The following is a 15168-nucleotide window of genomic DNA, read 5'->3' as shown; positions in this document are numbered from 1 at the left end:
TTTGATGAATGTTTGTGATCAAGCAGTTTTCAATCACCATTGACTTCTATAGAAGGTAAAATACTTAGGAAGTCAATTGTGCATTTAAAAACAGACTTAATAGTTATTATTTGGACAATTTCCATATAAGTTACTGTGTTTAAGTTAAGTTGATTAAATTGAATTGGCTAACTTAGGTGTAGTACTTCTCAGCACTTACTCAGTTAAAGGGATAGTTCACCCAAAAATGAAAATTATGTTATTTACTCGCCCTCATGTTGTTATAAACCTGTATAAATGTATTTTTTCTGATGAACACGAAGGATGATATTTTGAGGAATGTTTGTAACCAAACCGATCATGAGCCCCATTCACTTTCATAGTAGGAAGGGCTCATGATTTGGTTGATTACAAACATTTCTCAAAATATCTTCCTTCGTGTTCATCAAAACAATTAAATGTAAAAGGGTTAAAATTTCAAAATAAATTTGCAGATTACTTGCATACATTCTCTTTTTTTGAGGACCAAGTCAAAAAATTTCTGGTTTTATTTATTTTTTATAAAAATATAAATATACTCATAAAAAATGTGGAATAAAATATAATCATAGAGTTGAATGTAATATGATTTTTTTTACATACATTTTTACATAATTTGCCAAAGATTATTTAGAAAACACAGCTGTTTTCAACATATGTCATGACAAATATTACAAAAACGCATTAAACTTTACATTTAGAAATAACTATTAAAATTATATTTTAAAATGTTTTTTATTTTATTTTGATGATTATGCTTACATGCCATCAAGGTGAATAAAGTATTTAATATTTCTCATTTTTTGGCACAATTGGTGGTTACACCATTTGACATTTTCAGGTCCATTCATTCTTAACTTTCATAAAAAAATTAAAATAAATAAAAATAAAAAATAATTTTTTTAAAGATTTTTGAATTTCTCCTCCTGCCAAACGGTTTTTGTTACTGATCCAACAACATGAGAGTAAGTAAACGATGACATAACTTTTGGGTGAACTATCCCATTTCCAAGGCTTATATTATTTACATTTTTTGTCATTTTTTCATATGTTATGTTAATGTTGATAAGTAGTGTAAATATGAATAAATGTGTAATAAAATGTAAACTCAAACCACATTTTGATGATTTGTTACTTTATTTCTTTGGTAAGTAGCCATGTACAAAGGGATAACATACAAACACAGTGAACGATATATTAGGTAACCTGTTGAATGAGACAATGCATAGGCCTACTAAACATACATAATCTATTCCAACATGCAAGAAAAGCTCTGATTTAAAAATTGTACAGCCATGGACAGGATCATACAGAATAACAGGTTAAAAAAATAGTTAATCTACATAATATAGCTTGACATAGATTACTGTTAATTAATAAAAACCTCTTTTACTGTGTAACAATTGAGGACACTGGAAATATTATTTTTCAAATATTTCAAAGTCGATTTAGGGATGTTGCGCCACCAGGCAGCTATGATTTTAACTAGGCTTTTCAATCATGCAAGTCGTCCTATCTACTTGAATGGGAAAAGAGATATATCTCTTAAATCACATTGGTTAAATTTTTGTTGTGCGATGCTAATGGTCTAATCCGATTCAATGGATTGTGCCAAGCTATGCCAAAAGCGGCAGCGCCAGACCCGGAGATCAGCTGAACGGATTCCAAACTGGTATAAATCAAATGTTTAACTCTAGGGGAGCTGGAAAATGAGCATATTTTTAAAAAAAGTGGAATGTCCCTTTAAATAGTAAATTAAAACTTTAAACATTGAATAATAATAATGTGGTGTATGTCAAAGCCTATATTAATTTAGTAATTGTATACCATAAGCCATATTCACAGAGTTGACATAGTATTTAATTTTATCCCATTATGTAAGACTGGTGGGATGGATCTCTTCTCTACTATTCTTATATTGCATTTTAATATTGCATTGACCTTCTAAATCATGGCTATGTCCTCCTACTTTCTGTGTTTTTTGGAGCTCAAATGCTAGGCCATGATGCTTAAGACCATATGTAAGCACATTAACTGATAGAAATGTAAAAAAATGAAAATAAATGCACCAGATTGATTCAGATAAAAATGCATACATTATTTCTTGCTTGCTATGATAGTCTGGTAGATAGGCTTTACAATGATGTGCAAGTGCAGTGCTCCATCCACCAGGTACTCGGATGTGCGTTGTTGCAGGTCCACATCAGAAAGGAAGTCCACCTCCTCCGTGCTTTGGTGAAAGCTGAAAACATGCCGCACCACAAGTTTTCCTTGCTGCTTTGTTAAGATGAGCACAGTCTTCTGGAAACTAACCCCCGCAAAATCGGCACTGGAAGTAGCAGGTGTGATGATGATACGAGGCCGGCCGGCTCCGTTTCCTCCATCTGAGCGCAGAGGCGGCATGGCACCCTGTTCAGTAAACATAGGCCGCATGCTGAGAGGGAGCCAACGGGGCGAGAACAGGGCGTTCCATGTGACCCGCTTACTAGAATCGAAACCACTGGGGCCCAGCTGCGTCTGAAAACTGCTGCTGCGGTCATCCCGTGACGGGTTACTAATGATCCATTGGGAGCCCCATACGGGCGAGAGATAGTTGCGGGGCACGAACAGGTTGCAATTAACTTCGAAGAACTTCGCCAGCTGAAGTGGTGAAGCAGAATGGAACTGGTATGACATGTAAAGCAGATCACGAACCGACTCGAGGTACCGTGTCAGCATCGGAGACTGCCGCTGCAGGCGAAAGAGATCTCTCGGAGGGATCATTGCATAGCGCACCAGGCGAAGGGCGTTCTCTGCAGTTAGGCTGTCCGGGTCATTCTGGGTGAGCCAGATTTCAAGGGCCTCGAATAGTTCTAGCTCGCTCTTCAGTACTAAGTCAGAGCGCTGCAACAGGGTCATTAGCAGTTCCACGCTAACCGTCGGCCATTCTGAACTCTGAAGCACAGATGACAGATTCCACGACAAAAACTGAAGGCAGTTGTGTTTCAACACCGTGTCTCCAACCGTTGTGGCATACTGGAACCAACCCACCACATGACCGCCAAGTGAATCGCTGGGCAAATTCTGGCTCATGTACCGGGTTAGACCTTGCTGGAGGCTGGATATGCCATACTTGGTAGCCAATCTGTGCAGTGATGTGGCCTGGTCCAACTGCAGTGATAGCTCTCCACAATACAGATATCTGCAAACCAAGATAAAAATGAATACCTTTCTTATACAAAGTTTTGCAGGGTTGTGCACCTATACAATTACTGATTACTGAAAAGTTAATGATAAAGTCCTGTAAAAATGTGGATAAATTGTTGTAAAGTGAAGTGCAGTAACATACTGTAAAGAAAATGTTTATTTATTATGTGTATGCGTGTGTGTGTGGGGGGGGAGGGGGTTGCTTCCATAAAAAGGGCCAAAACGCCCAATTTCTACAGTTACCTTTACTGTTTTTATTAAAATAGATAATATAATGTTGAAGTTTGTATTGTAAAATCCATTCTGGAAAATAGTCAAATATATTTTTTGTTTATTTAAAAAAAAAATAATATAACCTACATCGATTAAAGACAGTGAAAGTGTGTGTAATAAACCCACATTCCCAGGGAACAATCATACTGATAAAAAAACCTTAAGTTACAATTCACTTTAAGTCACTTTACACAAAAGCATCTGCAAAATTCACAAATGTATAATTGCTCAATGTGTAGTTTAAAGAAATCAATCTTATTTTTTCACTAACACAAACATTATCATTATGTTTTTCTTTTTTGAAAAACAAAAAGAAATATATATATATATATATATATATATATATATATATATATATTTATACCACGGGTCTGTTGAATGCTGCATTCTAATTGGCTGAGAAATGTTCTATGGGTGTTGATTATTTTTCTGTAAACCGCACACCTAACTTGTCAAATGTCTTAAAAACAGGCACCAGAGCAATGTTTGTGGTAACCGTGGTATAAGCGGAATAATTGACTCCGGTCCTTTGAATTATTTGAAAATAATGCACACCTGCGGTGTAACGGCACTCCGCTTCGCGTCGTGCCGCATTACCACCTTGGTGTGCATTATTTTCTTATAATTCAATGGCCCGTCGTCAATTATTCCTTACATATGGTTGCCAGTATATATATATATATATATATATATATATATATATATATATATATATATATATATATATATTTATACCACGGGTCTGTTGAATGCTGCATTCTGATTGGCTGAGAAATGTTCTATGGGTGTTGATTATTTTTCTGTAAACCGCACACCTAATTTTTCAAATGTCTTAAAAATAGGCACCAGAGTAATGTTTGTGGTAACCGTGGTATAAGCGGAATAATTGACTCCGGTCCTTTGAATTATTTGAAAATAATGCACACCTGCGGTGTAACGGCACTCCGCTTCGCGTCGTGCCGCATGACCACCTTGGTGTGCATTATTTTCTTATAATTCAATGGCCCGTCGTCAATTATTCCTTACATATATATATATTAGTAGCTACTGTGCAAAAGTCTTAGGCCACACTGTAAAAATTGCTGTAATTATGCAGCTGGTTGCCAGTAACTTACCGTAAGAGATAAAGACTAAAAAATGTTTAATGTTCATTTACTTTTAACCAAGTAAATAACATAAATGTAAAATCTACAGTAAGTTACTGGCAGCTAGTTGCCAGTAATACCCATTAATACTGTAATTTCTACAGACATTTTTCAGACTTGTTTTAGAAGTTTTAATGTCCATCCATATTTATTTTTCAATCTATTTTATTAAGATACAAACAGAAAATACAATGTACCAAAAAATAAAAAATACATTTTTCAGGACTAAAATCTTCATTAGTCATCGTCAGTGTTTAGTGTGACCTCTCTTTGCACTTAACCCATCTTGAACGTTTTTGAGCAAAATTAAGTAACAAGATTAATTTCTTTCAAATTAGAAATTAGGATTTAATTTTATTTAGGTTTAAGAGATAAGAAGTATCTTTTAATATATAGAGATAAGAAGTATTTTCTGGATGTATTTTATTAAAGAGACTCAGAAACAATTATATATGATCACTATAACATTGCAAAAACAACAAATCTAATTCTGGCATGGTGACCTAAGACTTTTGCACAGTACTATATATATATATATATTTATATTTATTTATATATTTATTTTTATATTGATATATAGATATATATATATATAGATATATATATATATATATATATATATATATATATATATATATATATATATGGTTCATGTTAGGACCTTTTAAAGTGGACTGCACCTTGACAGCTATGTACCTTTGTTTCTGAGAGTGTAGATCAATGATGAATATTTTAAATGCCATTTTAAGAAATTTTCATTAACTTGACACATACAGTATTTATTTATATGTAATTACAATGAATTAACATTCATGTATAGACCATGGCAGAAAACCACACCAAGTTTTTTTTTTTTTAAATGCAATTCAGTAAAAATTCTCCTGTCATTCCAATTAAACATCCTGCAAGGTGCGGCACATTTAAATTCCTTATGAACCGAAAGAGAGCCAGTTCTTCGATTCAATATACCAAGTACAGTATGTGCTCTATGAGTCATAATGTGCAATCCGATAAAGCAATGTGCACAAAAATGTAAATCTAAATACACCTGGCATTATAGTAAGATTTAATGTATCATTTAAGTTCTGTAGTCAATCTTGTCTACCAGTCGAATTGATTTCGTCTCTGTAAAATCCTTTTAACTGTGTCTTTGTTGACTTATCCATTGGATTGTTATAGAGCTAATAAAACCCTAAACAAAGGAGTTCAGCTAATTCTGACTGTGTAGGCGGTATGTGCTCTTGAAACCAAAACATCTTCTCACGCTAGCCACACTTCACCATTGTAATATCACCTGGTTATCATACAGTAATGCTGGCTTGCGCAAGATCAGAAAGTTTTAAATCATTGTTATGTTTCATTGATTGTATCTGCACTAATATTAACAGGGTGGTTGTAATTCCAACATTGTCCATTAGGTAGAGTCTTGGACATGTGGGAATGTGATGATCATATACACTACATGTCCTGACATGTTTTTGGTATGGTACATCACAGCATGTTTTTCTCATCTATGCTCTTTTAAAAAAAATCGTTCTGAGGGCTTTCTCTGCACCGATGCCATAGGAGAGGGGGTTTCAAATTTGAAACCCCCATAACAATTATATGATGAAAACATTCAAAAATGTTTTGTCCTCTTTTTGTCCTTTTTATTCATAGATAATAACAATTAAGATGTCAATGATATTTTGACCATTGAACTACCCCTAACCCCTGAAATTTAAAGTAAATATTTCAATAATTGAATAGCATATTTGCTTATTTAACTTCGAAAACATTTATTTTTTATGCGTTTTAAAGTTTTTATTGGTAGAATTTTACATAGTTATTGTTATTATTACCTATTTGATCTTCATCTGATATTTTGTACATAAAATATATCTGTCCAACTAATTTTTTTATTTTTTAAAATATTGTAGTGTTATGTAATGGTCACATGGCATGCAGTATTTTGTTTTATTTAGATTTCTTTCATTTATTTACATTTTATGAATTTTTTAATTGTTTTTCATCAACTCATGAACTCAATTGTAAAACCTTTGAAAACATTTCTGTCTTGTGTAATGCAGCATAATAAATGTTTATATTTTAAGTTAGGTTAAAAAGGTTCTGGGGTTGTTAGAGGTTCTTTGTGGAACCAAAGTTCAATTTTTGGAACCTTTATTTATTTTTTTATTTTTTTTAATACATGCACAAAACCTTTCTGCTACACAGAAGGTTCTTTGTAGCAAGAAAAGTTTATAAAATAAGGGAAGAAATGCCTTTTTATTATGTGGTTCTCATATGGCAGGGTTTCCCAATGGGGTTCGTGAGTTGATGAAAAACTATTAATTAATTACAATTAAATCATTAAATGTAAATACATCATTTATCTGGAATGCAGCATTATACACCCAACTTCATCATGTTGTCCTTACAAACTATCAAAGTCACACTCGTTTCGAGCTTACATATGTGTGAATTGTCAATGTAAAAATATATACTTTCTAAAATTACAATCACAAATGCTTTGATTAAAGGGACACTTCACTTTTTTGGAAAAAATGTAGAGCTCATGTAGAGTTAAACATTTGATTTTTACCGTTTTGGTATCCATTCAGCTGATATTGGGTGATCTCGGACCACTTTTAGCATAGCTTAGCATAATCCATTGAATCATTAGCATCACCCTCAAAAATAGCCAAAAAGTTTCGATATTGTTCTTTTTTAAAGCTTGGTAACTTTCAATAGCAGGGGACTATTTTTGGGCACTGTGTTATATCACTGAGCTTGCTGCAGCCATGGTATGGCAGCAAGGTCCTTGATTATTACGCCAGAATGAGAGTATAGTTCTTAACCATATCGGCCTAGAATATCGCAACTTTTAATTTTCTGTTGGTCTTAGTACATTATGTAACTACAGAAGAGTCAAGTTTTGAATAGGAAAAATATTGGTTATAACTCTTTGGTTATTTTAGAGTGGGATGCTAATGGTCTAATCAGTTTCAATGGATTATGCTATAGGGTTTGCTAAAAGTGGTACCGCCAAACCCGGAGATTGGCTGAATGGATTCCAAAACTGAAAAAATCTAATGTTAAACTCTAGGGAAGATGGAAAATTAGTTTAATTATTTTTTTTAAAAAGTGGAGTGTCCCTTTAAAGGTGCCGTAGAATGTAAAACTTACCTAGGCATAAATTAATAATAAGAATTCTGTACATGGTAATGACACATCGTGAGGCTCCAACGCGATTGTTTCCTCCTTCTTATTCAAACAGTGTGCATGCAAAAGACTGCTGGAAAACATGCCAATCTGAACACCGGTTGTGATGTCACCGTTAAGATGTACGCCCCAAACTTAAAGACACACTATGCAGTTATTTACCTTAATATAACAGCTTCAAAGTTATTTCAGTGGTAAACAAAGTCATAGGGCGAATCATCCTTCTGTTGAAGCTCGGGGAGGACGCCGCTAGCAAAACCACCAATGTAAGCTTGAGAGAACCGTCCCTGACAAATCTCGCGAGAATCACGACTTGCTTTACGGCAACGACGTCACATACGTTAGGCTTGTTCGACTTCGTGTGGCGCTGCAAGAACCGACCGCCGGATGACGTCGAAGTACCGCGAGAATGATCCGAGACGGCACTTTGACGTCATCCGGCTGTCGGTTCTTGCAGCGCCGCATGAAGTCGATCAAGCCTATGACAACAACTGCACACGCGAATTTGAGACGTGAGGCTAAACGATTTAAAAGTTAAGAAAGCGCGTTCGGAAGAGAGTAGGAAAAGGAAAAGAGAATCTGACCGCGTTAGGAACCGGACAAGAGTCCCACTCGGTCAGGTTTTTACTCGTTGGCGTGAGCTAAAAGACTGCACTGGATGGGATGCTGATCTGGCGATCTTGTTGATGGACTAGTAAGTAATTCTCTCATTTGTAAACTTGTTTGCGGTCTATGTTGTATGCTGTTGCGCTTGCTTGTAGTATGTCATGCGATTATCATGACAACAGTTGTAAATATCTCACATAATTATCAGGAGATAAATAAGCCTAGAGGTTGTAAATAGTGTAAACATGCACAATTAGCAAACTATTATGATAAATAGCAATAATCATGTATAGTGACATTATAACGAACAATGTTATGAAATAATGCAACATACACAATTAACTTTGTCATGGCATTTTGTAATGTTTACTTGTGATTTAGCTGCAATCATGTAAAAACGTTATAAGCTAGCAAACACGGTACTTTATTATTATATGCACTCTACACTTGGAATAAACTTCTTATTATCCTATTACCATCATCTGTAGTTTAGTAGACTATGCAGTAGCCTAATTAATATTTGTATGAAATTGTGAAACATTACCTGGTCATTATCTTCGGAGTACTAGAGTGGGAAATTACGACAGTTGCGAGTATTCTCCAGCGACTCTAGGGGTCGCTGTTTGACAAAAATGCCGAAAATGCATAGAGCAGCTTTAAAATGCACATTAAGTTAATAACAATGTTGTTACAATGCTAAAAACAAAGTTGTGACTGCTGAGTTAGCACTATATGCTAGTTAATACTATATGCTAGCGTTTAAGCTGAAGTTCTACTATTGACGTTACCGTTAAGTTTTGCAGGTCTATACTGGCAAAAACTCAAACTTACCACTCAGAACTCAAACAGAGCTACTGAAGGAGCTGTTCTGTGAAACAGCCAATCAGAGCAGAGCTCAACATTTTAGGGGGCGTGCACACCAATGCTTTTACGCCCGCGGCCGGCGCATGTTTTCAATTGTTTTCTATGAAAGCTCAGCGCTTTTCAAATAAGCCAGCAGCTAGCGGTTTTCTTCCGCGCCGAAAACCGGCGCCCGGCGGTTTTTACGCGTTCAGCGCTGAGCGCCGATAGTTGAGAAATGTTCAACTTTGGAAGAAAAGCTCCGCTCGTCAATGTCAGTTCTCACGCGGTGTCCAATCACAGTGGAGGTGGGGCGGGACAAGTATCACAGCAACCAACCGTCTCACAGCTGACGTATCAGAGCTACCAAAGCGCTTAGCTGAAGAAAGCTGGCACTCAGCTGAAAAACAGCTGGCATTCGGCGTCCTCAAGGCGTTATCAGCCGCGTTTAAAAGTTTTGGTGTGTCCAGCCCCTTATTCATGACCCTTTCAAATAAGGTAATAATAGACCATTTCATTCTAAAGGCAAATCCTAAGGTTGTAAATGGACATGTAAAACCATCTCTAGATAAATTTGCACTTAATAAAGACACATACCTTTTATGTAGAGATCAGAGAACAATTTAACATATTATTTCAATGCATTCTTGGCACCTTTAAGTAAATCCCATACTTCCCTCACCTGTTCCTCAATGTATAGATTCTCACCTGATGAATTTATCAAACACAGCAGTACATTCCGCCGTTTCTCGCAGCACCAACATGCTGCCATTGCGGTTTCTGAGCATCTCATCAAAAACCCGGCTTTGCAGCGACAACACCAGCGTGTGGGCTTGGATGACCTTGACCTCATCCGCATCCACGGTTTCCACACGCAGAGAAATGTCACTGTTATTCCCCAGCACCAGGAGACCCTCCAGCCGTGCCACGAACCCCTGAGAATGACTGATCACATCTGTGGTGTCTCCTACCAGATCTTCTGTCCTCAGACCTGCTGCAGGTGAAAAATTTCGTAATAAAATTGTAAATGACATTTCTTTATATTTAAGGACTTTCACAGGACTGTGTTTATGGCAGTCTTGATCTCCTCACTATGGTGGGGCTATTGACACATTACAGCAATGGGCGTAAGTGTGCAATGCAGCATCTACAGTATGTATGTCTATGATAAGAGCCATGCCAGTTAAACATCAAGTAGAAACTCAGACAATGGTATTTCAGAAGTGCAACTAGATCTGCTTAAAATATTTATGTTAGACAATCCAAAGAAAAATGCAATGCAGCAAAAATTAAAATGTGGACCTGTCTGTGAAATCAAAGATAACGTTTTTTAATCTAATGATGAGATTAGGAGAATGAAAGTTTGACATGACCTTACTCAGGCAATATTAAAGATATCACGATTATATTTTTACATAATGCTCTTTATATTATGTTTACATGGTTGACATGGCAATTCGAGTGAAAATTTTATTTTTTCAGGTATTACATTAAATTCTGTAAGCCAGTTTTAAAGGTACAGTGTGTAATTTTTAGAAAGATCTTTTGACAGAAATGCAAAATAATATACAAAACTATATTATCAGGGGTGTATAAAGACCTTTCATAATGAACCGTTATTTGTTTATTACCTTAAAATGAGACGTTTTTATCTCCATAAACGAGGGTCCCCTTACATGGAAGTCGCCATTTTGTGCCGTCATGTTTCTACAAAAGCCCAAACTTTTTTACTGAGTTGTCTCCAACGATGACATGTTTGTCCGGTGGCGGCTACCATAGCTTCCCCATGTGTTTCAAAAGCAAGAGGTGAGCAGTGGATTGAGCCATTGGTTGCAATTCTCAACCTTACCACTAGATGTAGCTAAAATTTACACACTGCACCTTTAATACCAAATAAAAAAGGGACAAACCCAACCTGTTGGGTTGTAATTTAACCTATGCTGGGTTGTTTCAACCCAAAGTGCTGGGTTGGTTGAACACATTCTTGGGTCAATTATTTAAAAAACTGGCTTTAACTCAACAGCTGGTTTTGGCCCTTTTTGATCCAACGCTGGATTAAAAATAACCCAGCATTTAAAAAGAGTGGAGGTTTGTAAGCATTCGGTTAAAAAGGGACAAACCCAGCAGCTGGGTTACAGCTAACCCTAATTTTTTTTATATTTGACCCAACAATGGATTAAAATAATCCAGCATTTTGAGTTGAAACAACCCAGCATGGGTAAATTACAACCCAGCAGGCTGCGTTCGTCCCTTTTTGACCCAAAGGCAGGTTGAAAATAACCCAGCATTTTTTAGACCACATGTTGTATTAAGGTTCAGTGTTTCCTCTTTTTCATTGTTAAAATTACACATAGAAGTGTCTTAACCTTCCTGTTTGCCCAGAAGGGAACAAGTATGTTTAAACAGCAAGTGTTTGATCATGTACAAGTGGATCTACATCCTCAAAAAGATAATCCACCTTATAAAAGTCTACTTGTGTATTTCCTAGAATATTAGAGTTCTTAGAAATCCCATCATTTGTTTGTGCGCATGTATTTGCTTTGAAGTGTGTGCGTGTGAACAAACCACTTCGTAGCACAATCATTATGAGTCATAATAACAAATGTCCTTAATAACATAATGCAATATAGACAGAAATCAATAAAAAGCTGATTTATTTAACAATGGCACTATTAATCAAAATTTTTATTTGCTTTAACTGATTAAATATATCAATGTCTTTAAGAAAAATAATTTTATGCTTTAATATCTAATGTATTTTAATTTGTGATCTTCACGTAAAATCTCTTCACATGCAGCTCTCCAGCTATGTCCCAAAACTGTCTTTATCATCTGTGCACGAAAACAAAAGAGATCCCCTTACCTCCACGGACAAGTTGCTTATGGGCCCAGACGACCAACAGCAAGAACGTCAGGTAGATGTGGGCATCAACCAAATTTCCCATATTTTATTTCCTTTCTATTTTCTGACTCTGTTCTGTATCTTCCCCTTTCTTTATCTCTTGTAAATCTTTGTTTTACTGTTTCTTCTTCGTTGATGATGGATATCCTGAATGTTCTCTTTACGTTGCATAAAGTCTATGGTACATGGCTGGCATGTAGGTTACTGATTGTTTTGGGTCAGTTCCACCCTCATGCTATCCTATCGATCAGTGGAACCTATAGGGGGTGGGGAGTTAGTTTTGGTGGGAAGGAACGCCTGTTGCTATGACAACGGCTTTGACTTTTCTCTTTTTCAATATTGTATGACATAGATCCTCAGATGTTCAATCGAAGCATGCATAATTTGCAGTGCCGCTGCTAGCCATTTTGGTGCCCTAAGCATAATTCCTTTATAATGCCCCCCACCCCGACCCTAAGAAAAAAAAACGTTTGTTTTTGCCAGTTTAATTTTTTATTGCCAAACATATAACTTAATAGCAGAAAGTAAAAACTTTAGCCAACACCCACTACACATTTGAAAGTGCAAACTTTTTATAGAATAGCAAAACAGAAAAATTATCAAACTTAAATTATCAAAATAATCCAGACATGTTTTTCCCAAGTACAATGTCACTTTAAATAAATTACATTAAATAAACATCAATAAGTAAACAAGAATACTCAATATTCTTAAATAAAACAAAGATTCAGAGAACTAAGTGTCACAGTAATGTTTGCTTCATATCATGACGTTTTATATTTATATATATTTAAGAGTGATGAATTGTAACATGTGCACTGACTGCTAACGTTAACTTTTACTGAGAAAGTATTAACCACCGTCACGTCAAAATAAACCACAAAATAAACTACTGCCCAATATCTAAAGAAACGTAGTAAAGAAAGTAAAAACTGCGCCAGTTATTTGTAAAATGCATATGCATAGGTAATGTTTTACAGTAATGTTTCTCAATTTAGCTTGCACTGAAGTTATAACAACATAGTTTGCTAAACATTAATATCAGCACAGCAAGTTCGAGGCGCATTACGATTAGCAGCAGCTACAGCTGCAGCCCTTGCGCATTTCCCTTATTTAGAAGTGAATGATTAAACATGATGGACTTACCTGCAAGTAATGCACGGGCATCATCCCACAGTTTCTTCTTTTTTTTCCGATACTGACTCCTGCTGTCTTTTCGGGGACATTTCCAAAAGTTGCCTTCTGACTGGCCGTTTCTATATTCGAAAGCTGCAGCCTGCGCGAGGTCGCACATGCAGGCTGCATACGTCATCAAGCTTTATTTCAGTTAACTGAACATTACATTAGCAAGTCATAAGCATATTACAACAATTTACGATTAACTAAGAATAATAGTTAAATTTATAATTGTTAATATTACGAAATAAGAAAGTTTTGATGACGTATGCAGTCTATAAATGTGACCTCTGGAGGCTGCAGCCTTCGGATTGAGAAACGGCCTCTGTCAAACTTCGTCAGGCGCCCGCGCGATCAACCGGCACGGACATTCAAAGGCTGGGGGGCATACTTTCTAGACTAGAGCCATTAAATTATCTCGTTCCCCCTTTTTTGTAACATATGCATGGATAAAAAGGGCCTAATAATATTTTTATAGGCTAATGAAATAATTTGAGCATTACATTTTTTTTCATTAGGCTATTATTTTTGATGCCCCCTCAGCACGTGGTGCCCTACGCACAGCGCGTGATGCGCGTTATGGGAGCGGCGGGGCTGATAATTTGGAACGAAATTGCGTTTGCATGCATGAATTATCCACGTTTATGCAAATGCATTTGCATGCATAACTGGATGCACGCTTTTTTTATAGTAATTCATTTTTTAACTCAAAAGTAAATGTAGTGCATGCAATGCCAAACTCCATGCATGATGCATATAAGTGTACTGTAACAGTACAGTAGCCTACTGGATGAAATGGATACCAAAAGTTATTAAAATAAGTTGGGGGTATGTACAGGTCCCATTGTATGAGAAATAGTGATGCTTGCATTATCAACAAATTGAAATAAACTTCTGAAGATTTCCTCATTGTTTTTTTCGATTCTCATAATGCACGTATCATTGTGAAATACTCCAGGCAGAAATATCTATTCAACTTTTTCAGCAGAATTTGGGATGTGGTTGATGCTAAGCACTGAGCGAGTCGCTTATCCAGGTTGAACATTTCATTTTGTCAACACTTGAAGAAGCACCACAGTTTATTTTTCTCCCTGTATGTAAGGACATCTTCCCCAGCTGGAAAGACTTCTAGTTAAAGGTTATGTCATATGTTTGTTTATGTCTGTGTAGAAATGGAAATTTGCTGAGCAATTCCAGAAACGGCAACAGTAGGAAGAGATATACGCGTGTTTGTGTAGTCGCGTGGGTGTGGTGTGCGTGTCTGAGGGACTTCCAAGGAAAATCTAGGTAAATCATTTACTTACGAGAAACCCTGTCATAGCTCCTGAACTAGGCCGAAAGTTGTGAATGGATTTGCCTCACGGTGACATCCAGTCATGTGCATCAAAATTGATTTTATTTTTATTTGGGTCACGGACAAAGTTTACTAGATCTGATGACGGCCTGATGCTTATCAATGCATCAAACACTTAACATATAATAATATTATTAAAATAATAATATTTTAAGTACTTCTCATTTAATTTATAAATAAGATAAACATGAAACAAGTCATATAATCTTAAAGAAGATGGTTTGGTAGAACAATAGTATCAAAAGAGTTTACCTGGAGCTTGTCAAATATTGGGGAATGCTAAAAAAACATGGATTAAACGCAATGTTTATAGTGTTTCATTGGTAACCTATAGGAACAGTCAATATTATGGAGTGTTAGCAAAGTAAATAGTGTATAAGTGATGATGTGACTCATTGCAATTAACCAGAAAGTTCTCATCTACAGTCACCGCCACGGCAATATACTGTTTATATCCATATCATGAT

The 15168-nt window shown here is 35.9% G+C and overlaps 1 protein-coding gene across 1 annotated transcript; it reads right to left on the bottom strand.

Annotated features, from left to right (window-relative positions):
- Positions 1-1661: 1661 nt before the first annotated feature.
- btbd17a (BTB (POZ) domain containing 17a) lies at positions 1662-12451 on the bottom strand. The gene is made up of 3 exons (XM_055175107.2): positions 12133-12451; positions 9978-10263; positions 1662-3199 (listed from the first exon to the last, which is right to left on the bottom strand). The coding sequence occupies exons 1-3, from the start codon at positions 12212-12214 to the stop codon at positions 2116-2118; spliced, it is 1452 nt and encodes a 483-aa protein (XP_055031082.2). The 5' UTR covers positions 12215-12451; the 3' UTR covers positions 1662-2115.
- Between the last annotated feature and the right edge of the window lie 2717 nt (positions 12452-15168).

The sequence above is a fragment of the Misgurnus anguillicaudatus genome, chromosome 4, assembly GCF_027580225.2.
Source record: "Misgurnus anguillicaudatus chromosome 4, ASM2758022v2, whole genome shotgun sequence".
Taxonomy (NCBI): Eukaryota; Metazoa; Chordata; class Actinopteri; order Cypriniformes; family Cobitidae; genus Misgurnus; species Misgurnus anguillicaudatus.
Note: the sequence above shows the minus strand (reverse complement) of the source record. Positions and strands in the feature narration are given on the sequence as shown.